The sequence below is a fragment of the Arvicola amphibius genome, chromosome 1 (genome assembly GCF_903992535.2).
Source record: "Arvicola amphibius chromosome 1, mArvAmp1.2, whole genome shotgun sequence".
Lineage (NCBI taxonomy): Eukaryota > Metazoa > Chordata > Mammalia > Rodentia > Cricetidae > Arvicola > Arvicola amphibius.
The window spans coordinates 91,074,065-91,101,863 of NC_052047.1; the positions used below are offsets into that span (position 1 = coordinate 91,074,065).

The 27,799-nt window shown below is 42.4% G+C and overlaps 1 protein-coding gene across 1 annotated transcript; it reads right to left on the minus strand.

Annotated features, from left to right (window-relative positions):
• Nucleotides 1-622: 622 nt before the first annotated feature.
• Cfap36 (cilia and flagella associated protein 36) lies at nucleotides 623-27,799 on the minus strand. The gene is made up of 10 exons (XM_038333006.1): nucleotides 27,512-27,799; nucleotides 25,754-25,818; nucleotides 24,581-24,682; nucleotides 13,665-13,779; nucleotides 9,621-9,708; nucleotides 7,094-7,145; nucleotides 4,423-4,525; nucleotides 1,705-1,844; nucleotides 1,414-1,563; nucleotides 623-1,032 (listed from the first exon to the last, which is right to left on the minus strand). The coding sequence occupies exons 1-10, from the start codon at nucleotides 27,624-27,626 to the stop codon at nucleotides 931-933; spliced, it is 1,032 nt and encodes a 343-aa protein (XP_038188934.1). The 5' UTR covers nucleotides 27,627-27,799; the 3' UTR covers nucleotides 623-930.

The following is a 27,799-nucleotide window of genomic DNA, read 5'->3' on the forward strand; positions in this document are numbered from 1 at the left end:
GTCACATTTTCCTCAGGTTCAGTCACTTGATCCTTTTGTCTGTTTTTATAACAACTTTTATAGGAAAGGTTCTAATTTTCTACATTTCCATTTATTTTTCCAAGTCTTATTTGTTCTGCTTCAAATTTAAAGTTCTTTGGCCTTTTTCCAACATACTGCCTTTGGGTTGCATTATACTGTGTAAACCCACATTTCCACTAGTATACCTGTCTTGTACACTTTCAAAAATGAAAGTTTCCAATTCTCCACAATTTCCATGTTACCCTAACCCTTCACATGCTACCCCTGCTATACACACATGTTCTAGTTCAGCTTGAAAGTTCTAAATTACTGTATACCCCCTTCTCTGCAACCACCTGCTGAGTTTACAGCTTACTTGCCCAAGGCAGTGCAGCCAGCCTGCCACTTCTTCACTGGCCTTTCCCCTTCTGACACTGCACTCCATAACCCTGTGAGAGCTGGGACCCTGTCAGTCTGCTGTACCGTGGCTGTGTGTCATCTTAACACAGTGTCTAGGAAGAATGAATGAAAGCATGCACTATCGACCAGTTTCTCTCTGTAGCCCCTTTGGAAGAGAAAACATGCACATTTTTGTCTTATTTTATTTATTTAGGTTGTTTGAGACAGGTTCGGGCAACCTAGGCTGGCCTCCAGTTTGATCTGTGCCTGAGGATGACCTTGAACTCCTGATCCTCCTGCTTGCTCCCGCATCCTGGGTGCTAGGATTATAGGCATGCAACACCATACCTGGCTCTATGCAGAAATTTCTGTGAAACTGCCTTCCCTCTTGCCCTTTACCTGTTTAAAATAATAATAGTGAGCTTATAGTTGCATTTAGAAAGCAGGTATTTGCTTGAAACTAACAGTCTTGTTTAAGGATTAAATAATTTATTTTTAAGAAAATTTGGACTGTTTTGCTAACTCTTCATATTACTTATTAATAACTTCTTCTTTAAGTTTCTCTGCAAGTAGTCGTCTCTTTATTAATGTTTGTTTCTCCTCTGCTGTCATTTCTGGCTTCTCTGTCATTTCCTTTAAGAAAAAAAAGAAAAGACAAAAATTGAAAATTAGTTTTATATGTCTAAAATTCTCAACATGCTTCCAAAGAACAAAAAGTAAGGGCATTTTCAGTAAAACTTAAAAGTCAACAACCAAGTTTCTCAAATGGCTAAAGTAAGACAGACCATCAGCCCTAAGGAACTCAGCATGGGAAGTCAACAAAACTGTATGATGAAATGATTATTTCTGCCTCACAGAATTCCCAGCTAAACTCTCCCGAGAGACGACTTAGCAGTTGTACTAGCAGATGGATCATTTGAGTGGATCAGTCAGCAAAATTCATTGAAGACTTGATTACACAAACCAAAATCTCTTCCCCTGCTTTACACAGTTGACACATTAAACTAGCCATACCTCCACCTCTCTGGTAGGCTTTCCTTTTTGCTCAGTATTCTGGATCTGTTTTGCCCTCATATCCTTTCTCATGGACATTAGCTTATCTCTTTTCTGCTTGAGATAGTGTTCTCGTTGCCGTAACTCTTCTGTTCCAAGTGCTGACAGATTCTGGTTCAGATAAGAGAAGGAACTGTCAATACTCAAATCCACACAACACTTGGACATCTTAATATTGGCCAGTATTAAGTTGCAGGATCCTAATGAAGTGTGTGACAGTGTCTTGCTCAGAGTAAGTTAGCTTTTACTTACTGCTATTGGTCCTTCCATGCTCGAATGTTCTAAACCAGGAATCTTCAGACCTTTTTGTGGAAGGGAAGAAGTTTCAGGCAGCAGCTCCATCTTTCTTGCCAAGGGTTGTACTGACTGATTAGCAAAATGCACTTTAACTTCTGGTGATAAACAGTGAGACCAGTTATGGGATATTGTAACTTAAAGGACCACACTATTATGGAAAACATTGATACTTCCTAATTCAAACAGCACACAAGTACCTCACAATAACATCTTTGGTTTCCAGATTTGCTTCTGAGCATGTGACTGGACACTTAATGACACTGATTTTCTGTCTTACAACATTAGTTGTCAACAGCAATGGCTTGTTTTCCATTACATACTGAAAGGAACTACTAATGCACTAAGAAAATGTAACCATTCATACAGCAAGGAGAAACTTCAAAGCACAAAGCACATGTAATATAAGCATTCAATAACTGTACCATAGGTATAATTAACATTCTACTTGCTTTTGTAGTCTACTTTCTATAAGAAAAGCAGGTTTTTGTTTTTGTTTTTTTTTAAGTCTAGTAAAATGACTTAGAAAGTTAAGTCGGCCACCAGTGTGATGACATATATGAGTTTGATCTTGGGACCTACATGAAGGCAGAACCAACTCCTGCAACTTGTTCTTGACCACATGCACAGAGTACACAGTGGGACACAAGTCTCCCAGTCTCTCGTGTATACATGTACACATGCACACAAATCATTATTTTTGAGAGGGTGGGGCTTAGGAGATGGTTCGGTGGGAAAACAGCTATGAGAGAATGAGAATCTTAGTTTGGATACCTCACACTTATTTTAAAAGCTGAGCTTGGCAGAGGACACCAAGCCCAGAGACAAATGGATCTCAGAGGCTTGCTGGCCAGTCAGTGAGTTCTAGGTTCAATGAAGAGACCCTTTCCCAAACAATAAAGTGGAGAGCAACAGAGGACCTCAACCACTGACCTCTACATGTCTCATCCATGAGTATTCACATATGTGCACACAGACATATATGCCACATATACACATCAAAAATTAAAAGAAAAACATTTTTAATTACATGGGCTATGAAAGAAAACAGACAAAGACTTACATTAAAATGATAGAATTAAAAGGAGCACGGTACATATCTCAAAGGATTAATAATCCTGTCAGGTATGTATAGCCAGCAAACACTTGACAAGGATCACTGCTGAGGTACAGAGAACAAGCTGACCGCACTGCCACAGGGAGACCAGAAAAAATCCTTTGCAGGCTCCCATGAAAAGACAAGTTAGAGCAGCACTCCCCAAACGGTCTAGACGGAGGCCACAGAACCTAATGAGTTTAAACAAGTAGCTGCTAATACTCAGGTCACACTAGAGATTATTTCACTAGAAGCAGTCTTGGCTCCTTAAACAGAGCCTCAGAATTGGAGAAGAAAGGATTAGAAAGCCTAATGAAACATAAATTCATATCTGGCAACTCCATCACAGAAGATGCTATTATTTTTAGTAGGAACCAAGAGAAGACAGGAATAAAAGGGCAAACAATACCAATCAAACATCCTGATTCTTTTAAAATTAGGACTTCTTACTAAGTAGGTAGGGTCCCATCACTTTATATGAAGTGATCCCAAAAGTCTGATATACCAATTTTACAAAGTCCTGAAAAATTAAAAAAAAAGTAGAAGTTATCTGCCACTTGTTTTGCTATTGACATGTACACTATTTTATGTGGTCTGTGATGAAATTTTGGGTTTTGCTGTTTTTACTTATTTAGATACAGGATATCACTATTGTCTGGCCTATATATAGAACTCACATACAGAAAAAAAAAAGACCAGACATAATAAAAGTGCAGAAGGGAACTTTATAGCCCTGTTTCTGTCCTACACTCCTGACCTCTTCCTTCAATACCAATGAACAAACAAGAATAAAGTGGAACTCTGACAAATGGAAAAACCATAATTCGAAAAGCCAGATTGAGGCCTCTGCCTATAACCCCAGCACTCAGCAGGCTGAGGCAGGTGGATCTCTAAGTTCAAGGCCAGCCAGTACAGACTATTTAAAATAGTATTTAGAGTCGAAAGGCACATTTCACTACTTAGGAGCTCAGAACACTTGTGAAGTCACTTTCTTGAATTTATTATTTAGGAAAAAAAAGAACACAATGTCTATCTCACATTTTTTATCTTTTCAATTGAGAAAAGATGTTTAAAACCATAGAAACCTGTGAAAAACATAAAATCATGATCATGATTCAATTTCTGTGGCAGTTACAGTATAAGAAAATATTCCAAGTGGATATGATACGTACTGAACATGTTCATCTGCCAGCATTACCTTTAAGGGCATAATTAATAACTAAACACAAAAACTGTCTTATTTTCTACTTTTATGTTAAGGTAATTTTTTAAAGTAATTTTCAATTTTAAGCCTCCAAGTTGAGCTTCCAGCTCACAAATACAAACGTGATTATATGCTATTGAAATTGTACGAAAGCTGGTGGCTCCCTCAAAGAAAACTGTTACTCTCTGGATTCCAAGCTTCACTGAGAAATGTGGAAATGGCATGCTGCCTATTTCCTAGCTGCAAAGAAACTCCACTTGAACAGCACTCGTAAGTAGCAAAGCCACTCAATGTTCCATGTCTTTGAGGTGAAGCGTGCTGTGGCGCAGCGGTTCTCTCAGGGCTGTGTATTAAAGTCAGTGCTCCTCAAGCTTACCTGAAGGTGGCTGAACATAATGTTCCCCATCCCCTTGGGAATTACTCATTTTTGCAGCGTCATGAGTATACACTGGCGGGTCTTCCATTTTAGCCTCTGATGACTTCAGGATTCCATAACACAATTTTAAAAGGGAAAAAATTAATGTTGACCAATCAATAGTTAAGCGATCCAAAGATGTTATTTAAAACATTACTATGCACTGAGCTAGATAATGAACAATGTTCCCCAGGATTTTAAACATGTAACACTTTATAGCTTCTACTTTTTCTTCTTTTTTGTTTTTCATTTTGTTTTTGGTTTTTGTTTGTTTTGTTTTTCAGGACAGTTTCTCTGTGTAAAAAGCCCTGGCCGTCCTGGAACTTACTCTGTAGACCAGCCTGGCCTCAAACTCAGAGAACCTCCTGCCTCTGCCTCCCGAAGACTGGGATTAAAGGTGTGCGTCATCATGCCCAGCTAGCTCCTACTTTCTTATTTAACTTTTTTAGACTTACTTTGGTGTGTATTTCACCTGCATGTGTATATACTGCATGTATGTCTAGAGCCCACAGATTGGAAGAGGGCATCATAATTCCCTGGAACTGGGGATAAGATGCTGTGAGCCACTGTGTGGGTGCTGGGAACTGAACCTGGGTCCTCTGGAAGAGCAGCATACTCTTAACTGCTAAACCATCTCTCCAGCTCTTATACCTCCTACTTTTTGAGGCAAGTAATATTCTGTTTCAAATAATGCAGTACGAATGATAACCAAAGGAGTAGGATTAAGGATGTAGTGAAAGCCATGGTTGATGTTTCAACACAATAAAGAAGTCAAGAAAACAAGGAAAGTAAAATTTTTCTCTTTGAATTCTGAAAAGTAAATGATTATTTATTTGGTAGCATGGCCATGGATGAATGAGGAAGACTCTGAACAATCGGAGCAACTTTGTGGTGGTTTGAATGAAAAAGGCCCCATAGTCTCCTGTCCGAATGCTTGGTCCCCAGTTGGACTCTGGGAAGAATTGGGTGTGGTCTTGTTGGAGGAGGTGTGTCTCTGGGGTGGGCTTTGAGGCTTCTGCCTGCTGCCTGTGGGTCAAGTATAAACTGAGCTACTGCTCCAGTACTATTCCAGTCTGCCTGCCTGCTGTCATGATCTCTTACATGACCGTTACGGACTCTCCCTCTGAAACTGTAAACCATGCCCCAGCTAAATGCTCTCTAGTTGCCTTGTTCATGGTGTTTCCTTACAGCAATAGAGCAATAATAAAGACAAGACTTTATAAAGAATTACCTAGAACAGTATATCAGTGATATTACCATTTTTGATGTGATGCTTTGAGCCTTTACCATTAAATTTAAAAGATAGGTTGCTGGACTAATGATATAAAGTGAGCAAATTTAAACTGATAGAATTCTGAATTTGGATATAGAGAAAAGGCTAGGGATTAACCTATGACATATAGTAAGCATAGGCACTGTCACTGAGCTACATCCCTAGCACCAATAATTACTTTCTAAGAATTTATAAAGTATACTCTTGTAAGAAAGTATGTGCACACCCTTAATAATTACTTTCTAAGAATATATTAAGTATACTCTTGTAAAAAAGTATGTGCACACCTTTAATCCCAGCATTTGGGAAGCAGGGGCAAGCAGATCTCTGTGGGTTGAGGCCAGCCTGGTCTACATAACAAGTTCTGTGCCAATCAGGGCTACACAGTAAGACCCTGTTTCAAAAAGTAAAAATAAAAAATCAAGCTTCTAACCCAGCTGTGAACTCTGCAAGCTGCAATACTGACCTGGCAGACAGGATAAGCACGCTGGTGAAATAGGCATGACTATTTTAAGTAAAAACAACTGCATTTGATTGGATCTGAGGCCCACTGCACAGGGATTTCATACGTGGTACAAAAAAAACCTCAAAACCCCACAGCTGGGGAGGTCCTACTGCAAGGAAATGTCCTATTGCCCTGTGAAATGGACAGGCTGTTAAATCCCAACCACTGATGAGTGCTGTTCTTGGCCACAGAAGTGTGTCTGGTTTTTGTTTTGTTTTTTAAGGATTCATTTTGATTTTATGTGTATAAGTATTTTGCCTGACATATTTATGTATACTATGTGCATGCCTGGTACCAGAAGAGGATGCCAAATCCCCTGGAACTGGAGCCATGGACAGCAGAAAGCCACATATGGGTGCCTGGGAAGCAGCTAACCTTTAATCCCTGCATGTAAGATGGAGATGGCATCCCCCAAGCAAGCTGCCTAAGCCAGACTCGCCACAGCAACAGCATCTGGGTTCAGTGAGAGACCCTGCCTCAGTATAATGTGGAGAAATTGAGGGGCCACCTGACACCAATCTTGCCCTCCATACATGCACATGCACACAGGTGTGTGTGCTTACACACATGCTAACACGATACATTCCCACAAGGCACACCAGTGCCTGCACCAACCAGAAGGAAAAGGTATTTTCCATCTTAAAAAAAAAAAAAAAAAAAGATAATCTGTCTCGAAAAACCAAAAAAAAAAGATAAAAAGTAAAATATAAATATTTTGACTTGCCAAGAAAATATGGCTACTCTGAGGAGTTCTGTAGAAACTTAAATGCTAATAGCAAAAGCTAAGAGTAATAAGTAAGAAAGAGACAATGCCAGTGAGACAGACTTCTGCTGCATCTGCATCCTGCAAGCACCTGCTTTTTTCGTTTCCTTTCTTCCTCCTGGTCATACTCTTCTTTTGATTTTCTGAAACATAAGAAAGTTTAAAGTAAATCTGTTTTGTTTTGTTTTTTGAGACAGGGTCTCACTATATAGCCTTGGCTGCCCTGGAACTCACTTTGTAGACCAACGAGGCTGGCCTCAAACTCAGAGAACCACCTGCCTCTGCCTCCCAAGTGCTCGGATTAAAGGTGTGCGCAACCACCCAGTTAAAGTAAATACCCCATCATCAAAGAACAAATATGCAGCATGGTAACCTGGCTATATGTGGACAAGGTGACCTGCCGGCACCATCACTATTGTGTGGACGAGGTGTCTCTCCAGAGATGGAGAACGGCCATCTACACACCTGACCTGCTCTACAGGCAGACACAGCAGAGTGGAGCTAGTAATAGACTACATTGGTTACCTAATGAAACCTAGCTGAACAACAGACCTGAAATTCTAAACCTCTTTGTTTTTTAGTTAGCATACAAATAAGTGACCTAAACCCACACTTTTTCCCTTTTGTTTGTTTTGTTTTTCAAGACAGGATTTCCCTGTAGCTTTGGAGCCTGTCCTAGAACTCTCTGTAGACCAGGCTGGCCTTGAATTCTCAGAGATCTACCTGCCTCTGTCTCCCAAGTGCTAGGATTATAGGTGTGCACCACTGCCGCCTGGTCTAAACCCCTATTTTCATGGCAAACTCCATTAGGAAAGACTCATTCTGGCCAGGAGTAGTAGGCACATGTCTATAAATCCAATACTTGGAAGGAAGAGACCAGAGGTTCGGGAATTTAAGGTCATCCGCAGCAATATATTGAGTTTGAAGCTAGCCTGAACTACAGACAACTGGTTCAAAAACAAAAATACAAACTTTCTCTTAGAAATACTACATCCAGCCCGGCACATGCCCTTAATCCTAGCATTCAGGAGGCAAAGGCAGGTAGATCTCTGTGAGTTCGAGACCAGCCTGGTCTACAGAGTGAGTTACAGGACAGCCAAGGCTACACAGAAAACCCCTGTTTCGAAAACCCAAAATGGAGGGAGGGAGGGAGGGAGGGAAGGAGGGAGGGAGGGAGGGAGGGAGAGAGGGAGGGAGGGAGGGAGGGAGGGAGGGAGGGAGGAGGAGAAAGAAAGAAATGTTACATCCTTCCTGGTAGCATCTGAGCTGTCCTGATCAAGTTGTCCTACCACCTCTCAATTTCTTTAAACAGTTCAGAACCACTCTGACTAGGAAATAGCTGAAGTCAACTATCTCCCATGTCCATAGCTAAGCTTTACAAGCTAAAATTCTAAAAGTATTAACCCAACCAAAATGGTTTATGCTACATCAGTCCTAGTGGGAAGAACCCTAACAACCCTAATAAGAGTCAGGAACCAGCCACAGCAAGGGAAGAAGAAAGGCTGCAGGAGACACCTCTTGATAGGTCCAGGGCAACCGTCAGTCAATGCAACCAGTCCTTGATACAAATACCCTTCCCTCTGCACACCCAGAAACTCAAGCTCCCAACTGCCCCCCCCCCCCACAGGGCAGGATCTGGCAGGAAAGGGCTATGTCTACCACCCACACTTTGCTTTTGTCCCCACAACCATTCACATCCCCTAAAATTAAATTAAGCCTTGGAATTCCTGACATAGTTTCCCACTATGTCCATCTTTCTAAAGTGACTACAGACATCCTCACAGACTCAAAAATTACATGCTACTATGGTTCCTCCCTCCAGAGCTCCCACAGTAAACAGGAGCAAGGTCTTCAAGGAAAAATAGTGCTCACTAACCTTTGTTGGTTAAAGGGTTACACATCCCATGCCAAGCATCTGGTTGAGATGGGAAAAAGTGATTGGCAAGATACTCCTCTGAGATCAACACCACCCACTCTCCTTCTTAGGTTACAGGTCATTCCTCAGCTGGGTAGCTGGGCAGCTGGGGCAGCTGGGGCAGGTGGATATAGATGCCCAGCCTCCAACTTTGCAGCACCAGCATGAATGGCCTCTAATATTGAGACATAGCAGACAGGAAGAACTCTGATCAACCCAGGTCACACTCTACCCTTCCCTATTAATCCACCATGTCTACTGCAGCTTTTTTTTTTCCATTGGTGGCTAGTTCCTTAATCCCATGAGAAGGGACATGTTGGGTGAGGGTAGGGAAATCCTCTCAATTGGACTGATCCAGAATATATGATACAAAAATATTTTTCTACAGTTAGATATAATACTAATTAGACATCTCACATGAAAATCTAGAATGCTCTGAATGGCTTTAGATTGGGAAGGTTTGGATTTCAGGTTTTTTGATTAGGGATGCTCAACCTGTCTGTGATCTGTGCAAGTATCTGAACCACTCTGATCTTAAGCATTTGAATATGGGACTCTCAAGCTGTGTTCACATAACTAAAACCTAAACAATCATTTCGTTGGTCTTGCTAGTTGGTCATATTTTCTAGGGAAAAGCTTACATCCATTCAGATCATATACAACACTATTAGCAGTTTACTCAGAAGCAGTTGAAGCAGCTCACCTGAGGACCTCCCTCAGGATCTTCATCTCCTCCTGTTCAAGATCACTGACTACATCGGCGCCATCAGTTAAGCAGTCGGGTAACACACCTGTTCAAAACCAACAGCACACGAGACCGTCAACTGAAAACACTTCTCACTGCTCCGGTGCATCAGGGACAACGCAGTTTACAACTTATGACTTCAAATTCTTTTCAAGCCTTATCTTCTTAATTATCTTTCGTTTAACTTTCTCACATTTATGAGTGTGTGTGTGTGTGTGTGTGTGTGTCTTTCACACGATTAAGTAAAAAAATTAAAACAAAACTTGAAAAAAAACTGTATGGCAATAAAAATATTAGATGTTATGGTCTTCCATTATCACACAGTATCTACTACTGATATTACTTACCCAGGGTTAATGAAAGGCTTTTAACGGTGAAGCTTAAGTAGGAACGTTCACAAAACAGAGCAGTGTTTTGTTAAACGTCTCCATGTGAATGGCAGCGTTACTGAGAGGGCCCTGCTCACTGTGTGCAGTGATAGCACGTGCTGAACACGTGAAGCTTTGTGCAGATATTGCCAATAGCTTTCAATCAGAGCTGTGCTGATTTCCGCCCCTCCCGCCCCTCCTCTAACAGAGTCACAGGAACTAATCTGAAGTGTTGGTTTAGTTTACTTCTGCCTGAGGGTGGGAGTGAGTGCTGTGCTCACGCCTGTGTTCTACAGCCCTGGCAGGGTGCACCTTCATTTACCTTCCATTTCTTCCTGCAAATGTGCACGGTGGGATTCTGGGTTAGCTCTAAAGTCATTTAATATTCCAATTCCCTTGGCATTCATATGCATCTTGGGCTAAACATTCTGTTGAGTTAATTGCAGTCATTTGTATGGAAAGAGCAGGAAGATGCGTGCGCACCTCACCCATGGGAGAGTCACACTGTAAACACAGCATCTGTAGTGGAATTTTGCTCAGTCAAGAGCTCCCAAATCATTCTCCTAGCAACTTCTTTAAGGAGGATTAAAGGCAGGAACAACACAACACCAAGAAATTCTTTCAAATCGTCAAAATACATTTACTCCAAATTATTTGACCAGATACAAACAAGAATCTTTGCATTTTTCTTAGAGGAAATAAAATTCGCCAGGCGGTGGTGACACAGACCTTTAATCCCAGCACTCAGAAGGCAGACACAGGCGGATTTCTGAGTTCAAGACTAGTCTGGTCTACAGAGCAAGTTCCAGCATAGTGAGGGCTATATGGAAAAACCCTGTCTTTAAAAAAAAAAAAAAAAGAAGGAAGGAAAATTCCAAACATCCTGTTTTGAGTACAATCAACACTGATCTACTACTGGCCCCTGGATATAATTAAGCAGCACAGTTAAAGACTGCACTGGAAGCTCCAATGCATGCACAGGGCAAACCGCCCTCTACGGTGACTGGCAGCAGTCACTACTCCACTTCATCCCGCCTTCCCCGACAGCCGTCACTAAGGTCAGACCCTCCATCCCTCTCTTCAGGAGAATGGTGCTTGAGCGCTCCAGCTATCAAATGGTCTCATCCCCTTCCAGACAGTTTAGAAAAGGCAAGTGACTCCAATCCTGTGCAATGAGGCCTGAGTGGTGGGCTCTTGGAGGGCTTGCACGAAATGTTACACAAAAGGCAACATTTCTTTCCTCATGAAACACTGAGTCTGCACTGGAAGCAGAAAAAAGAGCTGGGAATGTCAGAAGAGAAAAATGCCAAGTGTCAGAGGCCTTGGAGACATCACTGAAACACTAGGGTAACCAATTCTAGGCTCTTCTCCCTCCGGACTTCTTTTCTTTCTTTTTCTTTAAGATTTACTTGTTATATATACAGTGTTCAGCCTCCATGTGTGCCTGCGGGCCAGAACAGGGCACCAGATCTCATTATAGATGGTTCGTGAGCCACCTTATAGTTGCTGGGAATTGAACTCAGGACCTCTGGAAGAGCACCCAGTGCTCTTAATCTCTGAGCCATCTCTCCAGCCCAACCCCAAATTTATCTTGTTTTGTTTTGTTTTTGTTTTTTCGAGGCAGGTGTTTTTTTTTTTTTTTTTTTTTTTTGCTTTGGAGCCTGTCCTGGAACTTACTTTGTAGACCAGGCTGGCCTCAAACTCACAGAGATCCGCCTACCTCTGCATCCCAAGTACTGGGATTAAAGGCGTGTGCCACTACCGCCCTGCTCCCTCTGGACATCTTGATCAGGGATACTGTGCTAGATAGTTTTACATCAACTTGACACAAGCTAGAGTTCTCTGAAAGAAGGGAATCTCAGTTGAGACAATGCCTCCATAAGGTCCGGCTGTAGGACATTTTCTTAATTAGTGATTGATGGGGGAGAGCCCAGCCCATTGTGGGTGGTGCCATCCCTGGGCTGGTGGTCCTGGGTTCTAGAAAGCAGGCTGAGCAAGTCATGATGAACAAGTCAGTAAGCAGCACCCTCCATGGCCTCTGCATCAGTTCCTGCCTCCAGGTTTCTGGAGTTCCCGTCCTGACTTCTTCAGTGACGGACTACGACGCAGAAGTGTAAACCCTCTCCTCCCCACGCTGCTTTGGTCACAGTGTTTCATGTCAGTAGCAGCAGCCCTGACTGACAAGACAGAGACTGACATCTAACTATGCACGCCGTTTTCACCGGGGCTCTATTACCGGCAATCTGGAGCAGGCAGCTTATGTACAGCTGCAGAAATAATTGTTCCCTTTTTATAAACATCGAATTTCCTTAAATGCCAACGTGAAAAACTAGAGTCTGCTGGTCAAATTCACTATTTGAACAAATCTTGTCCTCCCAAAACAAGTTTTACAAATATAAAGCAATTATCCCCCAGGCCACATTAAAGCTAGTTTCAGGAATATCAAGAAGACTTTTCAGAACAAAGCACAGTAGAACAACAAAAAGAGACTCATCCAATTTTATCTACTTCACAGGAACTCAGCTGTATCTCCCGTTTCAGGGTCGAGGTGATGTTCTGTCTTACCCTCAGACGACAACGCTGTGACCCACTGGGAAAAGCAACCTAACTTCAGAGCACAGTTGCGCCAGTGGCTGTCTAAAGAGGAAGGCTCAACTCACAGTCAGCACAAGATCTACAACATTCTGATATTCATCTCATAACAGAAGTGCTACTTGTTGGGCTGGTGTGAGGGCTCAGTTAGTAAAGGTGCTTGCTGCCCATCCTGATGGCCCACGTTTGGTTTTTAGGATCTGCTCCTGAAAGCTGTCCTCTGATCACCAAATGTGTTCCCTGGCACTATGTTCCTCCCCTCAAAATAAAAACAAGCCCAGTTTATTGCACATTCTACACCCTTGAGGGCAAACAGCTCCCATCCCGTCACAAAACAACCAAAGGGTAAGTCTGCTGCCAAACTAGTCAAGTGCTGGCCCCTGTGGCCCGGGACCAGCAGCCCCAGCAACAGCTGGGAACCTATTGAAGACAGAGGATCAGGTCCCACCCCAGACCCACTAGGGCACAAACTGGAGCCTGCCAGTTGACTCCAGTACTTCCTGGAGCCTGAGAACCATTTAAGAGCGACAAGCCAGGCAAGAGTGACAAGCAGGGCCAGAGGGAGGTGGTGCACGTCTTTAAGCCCAGTAATCAGGAGGCAGAGGCAGGCAGATTCTGTGAGTTCGAGGTCAACCTGGTCTACAGAGCTAGTTCCAGGACAGCCAGGGCTGTTACACAGAGAAACCCTGTCTTGGGGAAAAAAAAAAAAAAAAAAAAAAAAAAAAAAGACAAGTCAGAGGATGAAGAAAGGAGTCCCCTGTTTTCAACCACAGTGACTCAAAACACTAAACTTAATAACACAATGGCTTGACAGAAAGACAAACCTCAAAAAAACAAAATCATCATTAAATTCCTATCTTCTTTCATTGAAATGTCACACGCCAAATTAGGAAATTTACATCCTTAAATCTTTTACATTAGCCAAAGACTTTCAAATGTGAAATAAATGCATAAAAGGTAATAATGTTTAAGACAATTAAAAAAAAAATCAAGCCTCCAAAAGGCTCCGGTGAGTACTTGGATTCTAACTTCAACACTTTACCGTTCCTCTCCTGGATTATCCGGATGGCTTGAAGCTGCATCTCAATGTTCTTCTGGACCATCATTGCTTTGAAGATAGTGAAGTCCTCTGCTGCCAACACGGGCTGCAAAATGGCCTGTGGGAGGAAGTCTGCAGGTTAAACAAAGGCTCAAGTTTGAAATATTTGTCCCACGTTCCTATCCATTTGCACTGAAAAGCAGCACATTAATTCAGGGAAGCTGCGTCAGTATCATGGCCAGGTGACTCAAGTGAACTCTCATGACGTAGCCCCAGTTGGTCCCCAACTCCTGCCGTGGCCTCCCAGGTGTTGGGAATGCAGGGTATATAGCCTTTAAAATAGGGTTCTCAGACTAACTTACTCAGCCTCCAGGCCTCCAGAGGTCAGACGGGCTGCCTCCTTTTCCAAAACAAAATGGGAAACAACACAGCAGTCTGGTTTATTTTCTAAGTTATCACTTAGATATCTAGGTTTGTTTTTCAGCCCACATACTATCTATTTGGTTTACATCCTATCTCCTGAAATTTATTTGTGGTTTAATAACTATTCCAGAACTATAAAATTATCAATTAAAGAAACTATTAAGTTACATCAGGTGGTGGTGGTGCACACCTTTAGTCCCAGCACTCAGGAGGCAGAGGCAAGAGGATCTCTGAGCTCGAGGCAAGTCATGTCCACAGATTGAGTTCCAGGACAGTCAGGGTGACAGAGAAAAATCGTGTCTTAGAAGAAAAAAATTGTACCAAGTTAAACTAAATGACAAGAAAATGGAGTATTACAGGTAATAAAGGAAGTCTAAAGTGGGGCTGGAGCAGGGGACCCACGCTCAACTCCGCACCCACAAGGTGGCTCACAACCATCTACCTCCAGTCTTAGGGGATCTGACACCCTCTTCTGGCCTCTGAGGGCACCAGGCATACACATGGGACACAGACATACATACAGGCAAAACATCCTTATGCATAAAATAAAAATAAATCTTTAATAATAATAAAGTTATCTACCATTAAGAGTACACACACAACTATTTCCTTAACTATTAGTAACGTTACATTTAGCCAAGAGAAAACAGATTCTAATTAATAAGCAGGGTAAGATTTGAAATGCATGGAAACCCAAAGGAAACACTCAGGTCTTACTTTACCAGAATTTACTTTTCAACTCCACCTGAGACCAGTGGAAAAGCTGGCCACACAAAACCATGCAGAGGTAACACAGAGGGTGCTGTTTACTAGAAGGCAAAGACAATATTCTCACAAAGAACACCTTGAGGGGGCAACCTGCCCTGGGAGAGAGCACAGACCCCCTCCCCCCAGCTCCCTCTGCAGGCTTGTCTTTGTTTCTCATGACCCTGCCTCTCCCAAGCCTTCCCTAGTGTTTTCAGGTGTCCTGCTCCTGTACTAAGGCCATCTACCCAAAGTGGTCAGACTCTGGCCTCCAGGCAGGTCTGAGGATTCCTGCGGAGGGGTGCGGGCTCCTTCAGATTGTGCTGGCAGGTTAGCTGTGTGATATTCCATCCCGCCCTGTCCCCACCTTGGCCCTTTTGTCTGGGCGGCAACCCTGGGCTGCCTGGAATCCCTGATCCTGTGCCCTGCAATTTCATCTGGACTGGTGAGTGAGTGCGAACCCTGGGGCAACCTGCCCTGGGAGAGAGCACAGACCCCCTTCCCCCCAGCTCCCTCTGCAGGCTTGTCTTTGTTTCTCATGACCCTGCCTCTCCCAAGCCTTCCCTAGTGTTTTCAGGTGTCCTGCTCCTGTACTAAGGCCATCCACCTAAAGGGGTCAGACTCTGGCCTCCAGGCAGGTCTGAGGATTCCTGCAAGGGAGTGCGGGCTTCTTCAGGTGTGACGCAAGGAATAGGTCCTCTTCTGGCACTGGGGAGATCCAACCAGATTCAGTCACAGCAAAGATTGGTCTAGGACACCAAGCGCCTCCAGGCTCCATTTGAAGGAAGAGATGGGCAGGCGCCAATGCAGGAGCTCCTCCAACAACATGAAAGGCAACATGCCATCACCACAATCCAGACATCCCGAAACAACAAGAATTGAACACCCTACCCCAGAAGATATCGAAGAAACCGACCTTAAACAGTACTTTATGAAAATAATAGAGGACCTTAAACAGGAGGTAAAAAACTGCCATAAAGAAATGGAGATGACAAACAAAAAAGTAGATGAAATAAATAAATCTCTCAAAGATACCCAAGAAAAACAAGAAAAAGCAATCAAACAGGTAAGGGAAACAGTACAAGACCTGATAAATGAAATGGAGGTAATGAAGAAAACACAATCTGAGGGAAGACTGGAAAGGGAAACTCTGAGTAAACGAACAGAAACTTCAGAGACAAGTATTTCCAACCGAATGCAAGAGATGGAAGAAAGAATCTCGGACTCTGAAGATACTATAGAGGAAATAAATTCACAGATTAAATAACTAAACAAATCTAACAAATTCTTAACACAAAACATCCAGGAAATCTGGGACACCAGGAAAAGACCAAACCTAAGAATAATTGGGGTAGAAAAAGGAGAAGAATTACAACTCAAAGGCCCAGAATACATATTCAACAAAATTATAGAAGAAAACTTCCCCAACCTAAAGAAGGATGTTCTATGAAGGTACAAGAAGCCTACAGAACACCAAATAGACTGGATCAAAAGAAAGCATCCCCACGCCATATAATAATCAAAACACAAAACATACAGAATAAAGAACAGATATTAAGAGCTGCAAAGGAAAAAGGTCAAGTAACATATAAAGGGAAACCTATCAGAATTACACCTGATTTCTCAATGGAAACCATGAAAGCCAGAAGAGCTTGGATAGATGTGCTACAGACACTAAGGGAACATGGATGCAAGCCCAGACTACTATACCCAGCAAAGCTTGCATTCACCATTGATGGAGAAAACAAGATATTCCAGGACAAAAACAGATTTAAACAATACGTAGCCACAAATCCAGCCTTGCAGAAAGTAATAGAAGGAAAATCACAAACCAAGGAGTCCAACAACACCCACAATAACTCAGGCATCTAGCGACCCTTCACCAGCACAACTAGAAGACGGGAAACACACAAACTCTACTACAAAAAAATGACCGGAGATAACAACCACTGGTCATTAATATCACTTAATATCAATGGACTCAATTCACCTATAAAAAGGCACAGGCTAAGAGACTGGATACAAAAACAGGATCCAACATTCTGCTGTTTATAAGAAACACACCTCAACCACAAAGACAGACACCTACTCAGAGTAAAGGGTTGGGAAAAGGTTTATCAAGCAAATGGCCCTAAGAAACAAGCCGGTGTGGCCATACTAATTTCTAACAAAGTTGACTTCAAACTAAAATCAATCAGAAGAGATGGAAAGGGATACTTTATACTCATAACAGGAAAAATCCTTCAGAATGAAGTCTCAATCCTGAATATCTATGCCCCTAATATAAAAGCTCACACATATGTAAAAGAAACACTTCTAGAACTCAAGGCAGCCATCAAACCACACACACTAATAGTTGGAGACTTCAACACTCCTCTCTCACCAATGGACAGGTCAATCAGACAGAAACCTAACAGAGAATTGAAAGACTTAATGGAGGTAATGAACCAAATGGACTTAACAGACATCTATAGAACATTCCACCCAAATAAGAAAGAATATACCTTCTTCTCTGCGGCTCATGGAACCTTTTCGAAAATTGACCATATACTTGGTAACAAAGCAAACTTCCACAGTTACAAAAAAATATTAGTAACCACCTGTGTCTTATCAGATCACCATGGATTAAAATTAGAATTCAACAACAATGCCACCCCCAGAAAGCCCACAAACTCATGGAAACTGAACAGTCAACTACTGAACCACACCTGGGTCAAGGCAGAAATAAAGAAAGAAATTAAAGTCTTTCTTGAATTTAATGAAAACCAAGACACAACATACTCAAACCTATGGGACACAATGAAAGCAGTGCTAAGAGGAAAGTTCATAGCACTAAGTGCCCACTTAAAGAAAACAGAGAAAGCACTCATTGGTGACTTAACAGCACACCTGAAAGCTCTGGAAAAAAAAGAAGCAGACTCACCTAGGAGAAGTAGAAGACTGGAAATAATCAAAATGAGGGCAGAAATCAACAAAATAGAAACACAGAAAACAATCCAAAGAATCAATGAAACAAAAAGCTGGTTCTTGGAGAAAATCAACAAGATTGACAAACCCTTAGCCAAACTAATCAAACGGCAGAGGGAGAACACGCAAATTAATAAGATCAGAAATGAAAAGGGGGACATAACCACAGACACAGAGGAAATTCAGAGAATCATTAGATCTTACTACAAAAGCCTGTATGCCACAAAATTGGAAAATGTAAAAGAAATGGACAGTTTTTTAGATAAATACCATATACCAAAGTTAAACCAGGACCAGATAAATGCTCTAAATAGTCCTGTTAGTCGCGAAGAATTAGAAACTGTTATCAGAAACCTCCCTACCAAAAAGAGCCCAGGACCAGATGGTTTCAATGCGGAATTCTACCAGAACTTCCAAGAAGACCTAATACCTATACTCCTTAAGGTATTTCATAATATAGAAACACAAGAGTCACTGCCAAATTCCTTCTATGAAGCTACAGTTACCCTGATACCTAAACCACACAAAGACTCAACCAAGAAAGAGAATTACAGGCCAATCTCACTCATGAACATTGACGCAAAAATTCTCAATAAAATACTGGCAAACCGAATCCAAGAACACATTAGAAAAATTATCCACTACGACCAAGTAGGCTTCATGCCAGAGATGCAGGGCTGGTTCAACATACGAAAATCTATCAATGTAATCCATCAGATAAATAAACTGAAGGAAAAAAACCATATGATCATCTCATTAGATTCTGAAAAAGCATTTGACAAAATTCAGCATCCTTTTATGATAAAGGTCTTGGAGAGATTAGGGATACAAGGGTCATTCCTAAATATAATAAGAGCTATTTACAGCAAGCCAACAGCTAACATCAAATTAAATGGAGAGAAACTCAAGGCTATCCCACTAAATTCAGGAACACGACAAGGCTGTCCACTCTCTCCCTATCTCTTCAATATAGTACTTGAAGTTCTAGCAATAGCAATAAGACAACATAAGGGAATCAAGGGGATTCGATTTGGAAAGGAAGAAGTTAAACTTTTGTTATTTGCAGATGATATGATAGTGTACATAAGCGACCCCAAAAACTCCACCAAAGAACTCCTACAGCTGATAAACTCCTTCAGTAACGTGGCAGGCTACAAGATCAACTCCAAAAAATCAGTCGCCCTCCTTTACACAAAGGATAAGGAAGCAGAGAGGGAAATCAGAGAAGTATCACCTTTCACAATAGCCACAAATAGCATAAGATATCTGGGAGTAACTCTAACCAAGGAAGTGAAGGATTTATTTGACAAGAACTTTAAGTCTTTGAAGAAAGAAATTGAAGAGGATACCAGAAAATGGAAGGATATCCCCTGCACATGGATTGGGAGGATCAACATAGTAAAAATGGCAATTCTACCAAAAGCAATCTATAGATTCAATGCAATCCCCATCAAGATCCCATCAAAATTCTTCACAGATATTGAGAGGACAATAATCAACTTTATATGGAAAAACAAGAAACCCAGGATAGCCAAAAAAGTCTTATACAATAAAGGTACTTCTGGAGGCATTACCATCCCTGACTTCTGATGGAGGAGTGTCTATGTGTTACTTTCATTATTAATAAAGAAAACTGCCTTGGCCCTTTAAGAGGACAGAAAATTAGGTAGGTGGAGTAGACAGAACAGAATTATGGGAACAAGGAAGTAGAGTTGGGGAGATGCTTCAGGCAGTCGCGATAGGAGTCTCCATGCTGCTCCTCTCCGAGATGGACGCAGGTTAAGATCTCTCCTGGTAAGCCACACCTCGTGGTGCTACCCAGATTACTAAATATGGGTTAAAGGAAGATGTAAGAATTAACCAATAAGAGGCTGAAACTATGGGCCAGGCAGTGTTTAAAAGAATACAGTTTCCGTGTAATTATTTTGGGTAAAGCTAGCCGGGTGGCAGGACACAGCCCGCCGCTTCACACTACAGACTTCAAACTCTATTACAGAGCTACAGTATTGAAAAGAGCTTGGTATTGGTATAAAAACAGAGAAGTTGACCAATGGAATCGTATAGAAGACCCGGATCTTAAACCACAAACCTACGAACACCTGATTTTTGATAAAGGAGCCAAAAGTACACAATGGAAGAAAGAGGGCATCTTCAACAAATGGTGCTGGCATAACTGGATGTCAACATGTAGAAGAATGAAAGTAGATCCATATCTATCACCATGCACACAACTCAAGTCCAAATGGATTAAAGACCTCAATATTAATCTGAACACACTGAGCTTGATAGAGGAGAAAGTGGGAAGTACTCTACAACAAATGGGCACAGGAGACCGTTTCCTACGCATAACCCCAACTGCACAGACATTAAGGGCAACATTGAATAAATGGGACCTCCTGAAGCTGAGCAGCTTCTGTAAAGCAAAGGACATTGTCACTAAGACACAAAGGCAGCCTACTGACTGGGAAAAGATCTTCACCAACCCTGCAACTGACAAGGGTCTGATCTCTAAAATATATAAGGAACTCAAGAGACTAGACTTTAAAATGCTAATTAACCCAATTAAAAATGGGGCGCTGAACTGAACAGAGAATTTTCAACAGAAGAAGTTCAAATGGCCAAAAGACACTTAAGGTCATGCTCAACCTCCTTAGCTATTAGGGAAATGCAAATCAAAACAACTTTGAGATATCATCTTACACCTGTCAGATTGGCTAAAATCCAAAACACCAACGATAACCTTTGCTGGAGAGGTTGTGGGGTAAGGGGTACACTCATCCATTGCTGGTGGGAATGCACACTTGTGCAACCACTTTGGAAAGCAGTGTGGCAGTTTCTCAGGAAATTCGGGATCAACCTAACCCAGGACCCAGCAATTCCACTATTGGGAATCTACCCAAGAGATGCCCAATCATACTACAAAAGCATCTGCTCAACTATGTTCATAGCAGCATTATTTGTAATAGCCAGATCCTGGAAACAACCTAGATGCCCTTCAGTGGAAGAATGGATGAAGAAACTGTGGAATATATACATGCTAGAATACTACTCAGCGGTAAAAAACAATGACATCTTGAATTTTGCATGCAAATGGATGGAAATAGAAAACACTATTCTGAGTGAGGTAACCCAGACCCAAAGAGATGAACATGGGATGTACTCACTCATAATCGGTTTCTAGCCATAATTAAAGGACATAGAGCCTATAATTTGGGGATCCTTGAGAAGATAATAAGGTGAACCCAAAAAAAAAAAAAAAAGATATAGTAATCCTCCTGGATATTGGAAGTAGACACGATCGCCAGGCAAGAATTGGGAACTTGAGGGTGGGGCGAGACACGGCCAAGAACCTCCACCTGGCGAGAGATGAAGAAAATGACTGAGCCCCACATTGGAGCACCGGACTGAGCTCCCAAGGTCCTGATGAGGAGCAGAAAGAGAGAGAACATGAGAAAGAAAGTCAGGACCATGAGGGAACCTCCACCTGGCGATAAATGAAGAAAATGATTGAGCCCCACATTGGAGCACTGAACTGAGCTCCCAAGGTCCTGATGAGGAGCAGAAGGAGAGAGAACATGAGAAAGAAAGTCAGGACCGTGAGGGGTTCACCCATGGAGACGGTGGGACAGAACTAATGGGAGATCACCAACTCCAGTTGGAATGGGACTGATGGAACATGCGACCAAACCGGACTCTCTGAATGTGGCCGACATTGGGGGCTGACTGAGAAGCAAAGGACAATGGCGCTGGGCTCTGATTCTTCTGCATGGACGGGCTCTCTGGGAGCCTTCTCAGCTTGGTCGATCACCTTCCTGGACCTGGGGGGAGTTGGGAGGACCTTGGTCTTAACATAGAGTAGGGAACCCTGATGGCTACTTGGCCTGGAGAGGGAGGGAGGGCAGGTATGGGTGGAGGGGAGGGGAGGGAAGGGGGAGGAGGAGGGGAGGGGATGGAAATTTTAAATATAAAAAAAACAAAACATAAAGAAAAGAACACCTTGACCAGAGCCTTCACAGAAGAATTCCACTAGGAAGATATAAGCCCTTCACCCACCAACCAGTTCACCTTCTAGAGATGCAACATATCAAAAGGAAAGGCAAGAGCAGTTCTGGGTGACATCTACAATGAGTGTGCTATAAAGGAAACGATACAATACTCCCTTAATTCTGTCTGGGTGACCAGGGATCTCAGGGAGGGAATGGCAAACATTAGCTGAGAGCTCTGGACTGAAAACAATGTGGGCAGCTGTGTCTGAGCCCCTTTGGGGGTTAGGCCACCACATCATAGTCACGGGGCTTCCTGGCCTATTAGTGACACCAAGTACAATCCTCACCGGCAAACCTTTAGAATGATACTGCTACTCTGTTTTATCTTTGGCTTTTTGAGACAGGGTCTCACTCTGCAGCCTACTGGCCTCAAACTCAATTGTAAGCCTCCTGAGACACAGTATTGGGGTTTACAGGTGTGAGCCATAACACCCAGCTATGGGCACTGCTATTGAGATCAATGTGGCAAATAAATTTTCCAGCAGCAAGCTAGAGATTGAACTTGTAATTGTAATCTTTGACCCCCTCTTAATAAATAAAAAAAACTGTTAATAAAGCATATTCCTGGGGGCTGGAGAGATGGCTCAGAGGTTAAGAGCACTGCCTGCTCTTCCAGAGATACTGAGTTCAATCCCCAGCAACCACATGGTGGCTCACAACAAACTGTAATGAGATATGGTGCCCTCTTCTCGCCTGCAGGAATACATGCAGGCAGAACACAGTGTATATACAATAAATAAATAAATCTATAAAAAAAAAAAATTGCCGGGCGGTGGTGGCGCACGCCTTTAATCCCAGCACTCGGGAGGCAGAGACAGGTGGATCTCTGAGTTCGAGGCCAGCCTGGTCTACAAGAGCTAGTTCCAGGACAGACTCTAGAAACTACAGGGAAACCCTGTCTCGAAAAACCAAAAAAAAAAAAAAAAAAAAAAAAAAAAAAATTAATTAAAAGTAAATAAATAAAGCATATTCCTGAGCCCTGTTTCAGACATAAGAAGCTATAATCTAGCCGGGCGGTGGTGGCGCAAGCCTTTAATCCCAGCACTTGGGAGGCAGAGGCGGGTGGATCTCTGTGAGTTCGAGGCCAGCCTGGTCTACAAGAGCTAGTTCCAGGACAGGCTCCAAAGCTACAGAGAAACCCTGTCTCAAAAAACCAAAAAAAAAAAAAAAAAAAAAAAAAAAAAAAAAACCAAAAAAAAGAAAGAAGCTATAATCTTTAATCTTTATAAGAGGAGTGTCCACATAGCTCTATACATTAGTTCTTAAAACAGAAAGGTTTCAGAAACATTGCATATTAGAGAAGAAAAGAGTCTCGATAGCAAAAGCCAACCTCCATTATGACTATAGGCACCAGTAGCACTGTGGCCCCAGTATTATTTAATCTCTGGCATCAATAAAAATAGCAGTAACATTTTTATAGTATTTCATGGAGTCTCAGATTACAGAGATTAGTAAAATAGGCCATTTTGTGTGTGACTTAGAAAAAACTACCAATTAAATAACAACTATCAATTACAAAAAAAATCTTATTTTAAATATATTATGATATAAAATTTGTCTCTGGGACTAGAGAAATGGTTCAGCAGTTAAGAGTACCCAGATTCAATTCCAAGCACCCATTCAATTCCAGCTTACAACCATTTTGTAAGTCCAGTTCCAGTGAATCCAGTACCCTCTTCTGACCTTGATAACCAAATATGAGTAATTAGTAGAGGCCAAAGTGAGCTCTTAAGATCACCATCTGAGTAAGAGGGATAGCCCCATCCTGAGCCTCAAGCAAGGGCTTCCAGGGAGACTGCCTGCGCTGGAAAGCTTGCTCTCCTGCTGACAGAGCTGCAGACTTGGGAGCAGCTTTGTACCATTTCTCTGCTTTAGTCTCCTCATCTATAGGTGGAAGCTAAATGGTACCAAGAAGATAAAGTGAGTAACACCAAGAATATGTCTAAAGCATCAATTAGGGAATTGAACAAGGTGGTTCACCCTTGTAATCTCAGAACCTGGGAGGGCAAAACAGGAAGCTTATAAGTTCAAGACCAACCCAAGCTACATAGTAAGTTTGAGGCTGGTTACATAGCAAGTCCCTGCCTCGAAATAAATAAAATAAAAACATGTTTTAAAAGCCTATCAATTCACAAGAACTCTCAATAAGCATTACTATATGTACCTATTAGCCACTCAGCCCGGTAGTACAGAACTAAAAGACAATAAAACCAGTTCCATGAAGGTAACAGAGATGGTTCTGCAGTTAAGAGCACTTGCAGCTCCTGCAGAGGACCCAGGTTCACTCCCAGCACCCACATGGCCGCTCACAGCCAGCCCTAACTCCACTTCCAGGGAGATCCAAGCCCTCTTCTGACCTTCATAGGTACCAAGCATGTACACATACATGTAGGTAAAACACTCAAAAACATAAACAAAAACAGTTTCATAAGAAGTCCCAAAAACTAGAAACTGAATTTGCTTCAAATAGAAAAAAAAAAAAGGCAACTACAGAATTATCAGCATCCTATAGAAACCAAAACCAGGTAAATTCTGTCATCTTAACAACTCTGGGAGCAGGATGCTTATTTCTAATTCCATCAGTGCACATTATTTAAGGTGGTTTAAAAAGAGCACATCCGGTGAATGCTTTCACCACACAAGTGTCTCATATCACAACTCTTACACCCCACAATCAAACACACTAAATTTAACAAAAGCCCTGGGAAAACAAGACCAGGGTAAGACAAGAGTTAATACCTGTGATGTGCGTGTCTTTGCCAGAGGGGAGGTGCATGCTTCTTGAAACTGATCTTCATTAATTCCAATTTCTTTCAGGTAACTTTCTAATAGCTTTTCAACCTAAAAGGGAAAGGTTTAACTCTTATCATTTACATAGGAAAAATCTAAATGGCATTCTGCCTGTCTAGAATGCTCTTTGTAATTAATATAAACACTATTATATAAGAAATGGAAGTAATAATGTCTTTCACCAGTAAGCTAACAGCAAAAGTGGGGTTTTCTTGCCAGGAATCACATGGAGTTTAACTTCCTCTACTGGAGGTAGGCCAAGTTATGACGGTGAACATGGTCAACTCCTCTACCCACTGCCTTCTTTAAAATACTCAGAGCATGGGGAGTAAGGGCAAGCATGGAAGGGAAGAGGGGAGAAGAGTAGGGGAGTGGGAAAAATGTATAGCTCAATAAAAACAATTTTTAAAAATGTAAAAAAAAAATCCTAAGACAACTTTAAGTAAGGGAAGCACAAACCTTGCCTAGAGGCACCGGCTAAATAGGAATTCAATTTACAAATGAGAGATCCTATTGCTACAATAAATCATCACTTAGAGTCTAAGACAGAAAAATGCAAAATCAATGGAAATAAGGAGCCCAAGAACATGGTTAACACTGCCTGAGCAGGATGAACTGTGAGGCTGCAGAGCTGCAGGGGAGGCTACAGAGGGGTTTGGCAGCTAGGAGCAGCTGCTGATGTCCAGAGCAGTTTCCATGCCCAGCACCCACACAGGGGTTCACAACCATCCATAATTCCAGTTACAAGGAACCCAGTGCCCCCCCTTGACCTCTGTGGGTACAGACACATATATGGTGCACATGCATGCAGGTGAAACATCCATACATATAAATTAAATAAATCTTTTAAAAAAACAATTTAAAATAACTTTAATTTTAAAAAGCACTTTTTTAATTTAAAAAGATTAAGAGTTATAAAATGCCTCTTAAAAATCAGTGAAAAAAAGCCAGCCACTGTGGCACACACCTTTAGTCCCAGCACTGAGGAGGCAGAGACACATAAATCTCTGGGAGATCAAAGCCAGAATGGTTTACATAGTGAGTTCCAGGCCACCCAAAGCTGCATAGTGAGAACCCCATCTCAAACAAAACAGAACAAAAATCAGTGGGAAAAATACTCACTAGCTCTTTGTACTCTTGATGAATTTCTGTATAGGTCAATTTGCTTTCTTCTTCATCATCAAAAACTAAATTTATAAGAGAATAGAACAGTGTAAAAGAGCAAATTATTTCATTAAGTACAAATATAAAAATCTTACAAATGGACTTGCAGGAGCCTGTTCTGCCTTTCCACCACGTGGGCTATGGGGTCGGGCTCACAAGCCATCTCCCCAGCTCCTTTATTTCTAACATACATGCGCTTGCACTTGCCACTTTAGAATGCACTGCTCACACGTGTGTCTTCTCAAGCAGAAGGCTTCTATTCCCAGTTCTGTTCCAAGGTAACTCAATATATATTGAAATGTTGATACCACAAAGCTGTCTAAATTATCTGAAGTAGAAAACAGCACAGTTTTCCCTAGTGTTCCCGACATTACTCCTCTTTACTCTGCACGCGTTCTGGGTGACACTGCACATTCATTCAAAACAAATGCTACTTAAACTCTTTTCAGTCAGACAGTTCTGAAACCACATCACTGTGGCATGGTTGTAAGCCCAAGCTTTGCTTCTCTGTAAAAATGTATCACTAGCTGTGACTAGAGAGATGCCCAGGCTCTTGACACCAGTGGAGAGAGGACATGCCCCGCCCTCTTTCCATTTGGCATTTAGTCTCAGTGGCTAAATGAAATCAATGGATGAAATAGACTCTTCTCAAGGTCAGGCCTCTCCCAGGCTTCATCAATCCTCTAATAGTATTTTAAATTCTTCAGAGGGATACAGGTAAATTACTTTGCTATTTGAACCTCCTTAAAAGTTACCTGCAAACACACTTAACTGGTGCTTGAGTTTTTAACAGTTAGAATAAAATAAAAGGTTCAGTGGTCAAACAGCAATCTTTCTTGACTAGATCCATGGAATCTCAGGGTCAAAAGAAGCCCTGCAAGACTCAGGATGAGAACCCTCTGTTAGCTGAATCCAGATGTACTGCAAATGCCTGGGAACCCATTACCTTTCCGACTGGCCAACTCATCCTGGAAAAGCATAAAAAACATTGCCTTGGCTGCGTTTCCCTGCAGCTTGTACTCACCCAGCTCTACTGCACTGATCCTTACAAACAAGTCTAATCCCTCTAACCTACGACACAAGTTCAGCAGACTGATGAACAGTGCTGCCCTCCAAGTACTGCCAAGGTAAATAAAGGCTGGGTGTGACGTCGTTTGTTGTCCTTTTCTATGAATAGACTTCTCTTTGTCTTTACGATATGAATCCGGGTATGAAGCGACCAGAATGCGGGGATGCTGATCCTTTGAATGTATGGCACATCTGCATGCCTCGATTGTTAGAAAGGTCTCCCCCATCACCTGCTTTGGTCCTGCTGGGGGAATCGCATGACCTTCTTTGCAGATGAAATGGCCACAGTGAATAGTTTTCATTTCGTAGACTGATCCCACAGGGAGACATCCAGGAGTCCAAAGGAACTCGAGGGAAAACGACGCTTCTCCCAAGTAACTGGAGAAGATGCTGGTTACCCAACAGTCTACTTAGGAACGTGCGAGATGAAGAGGCAGGCCGAACATGGTTATTAAAGTCTAACGTGTTCAGGACATGCGGTCAGGCCGGAATGGGAGGCAGATCTTGGGGCCCTCTTTCAGGTCTGCAAAGGAACCCCCATCCCACCCCGGGAAGAGGCGAAAGCAATTCCTTCAACAAAACTAATCCTAGGCCCCGGCGGGCAGAGATAACGAGTGATATTCGGCTTCATCAGGGTCTGGTTTTTACCTTCGCATTTTTGCTCCACAAAGTCCAAGATGGGGATGGACCAATCCGGACCCCGCAGGAACCCCGCGATGCTCTCCACCACCCATTCCACCTCGTCCTCTTCTTCCGCAGCCATCCAGCCCACACCGGGCGACGCGGATGCCTAGGCCAGACTCCCCCGGCCCGTTCGAGCCTTTCGGCCGCAGGAAGCGGACGGAGAACGCAGGCAGCACGGCCCCCCGCAGTCGCCAGGCCCCCTGCTTAGACACTACAAGCCAGTTAACGTAAAATGGTCGCTATGACAACACA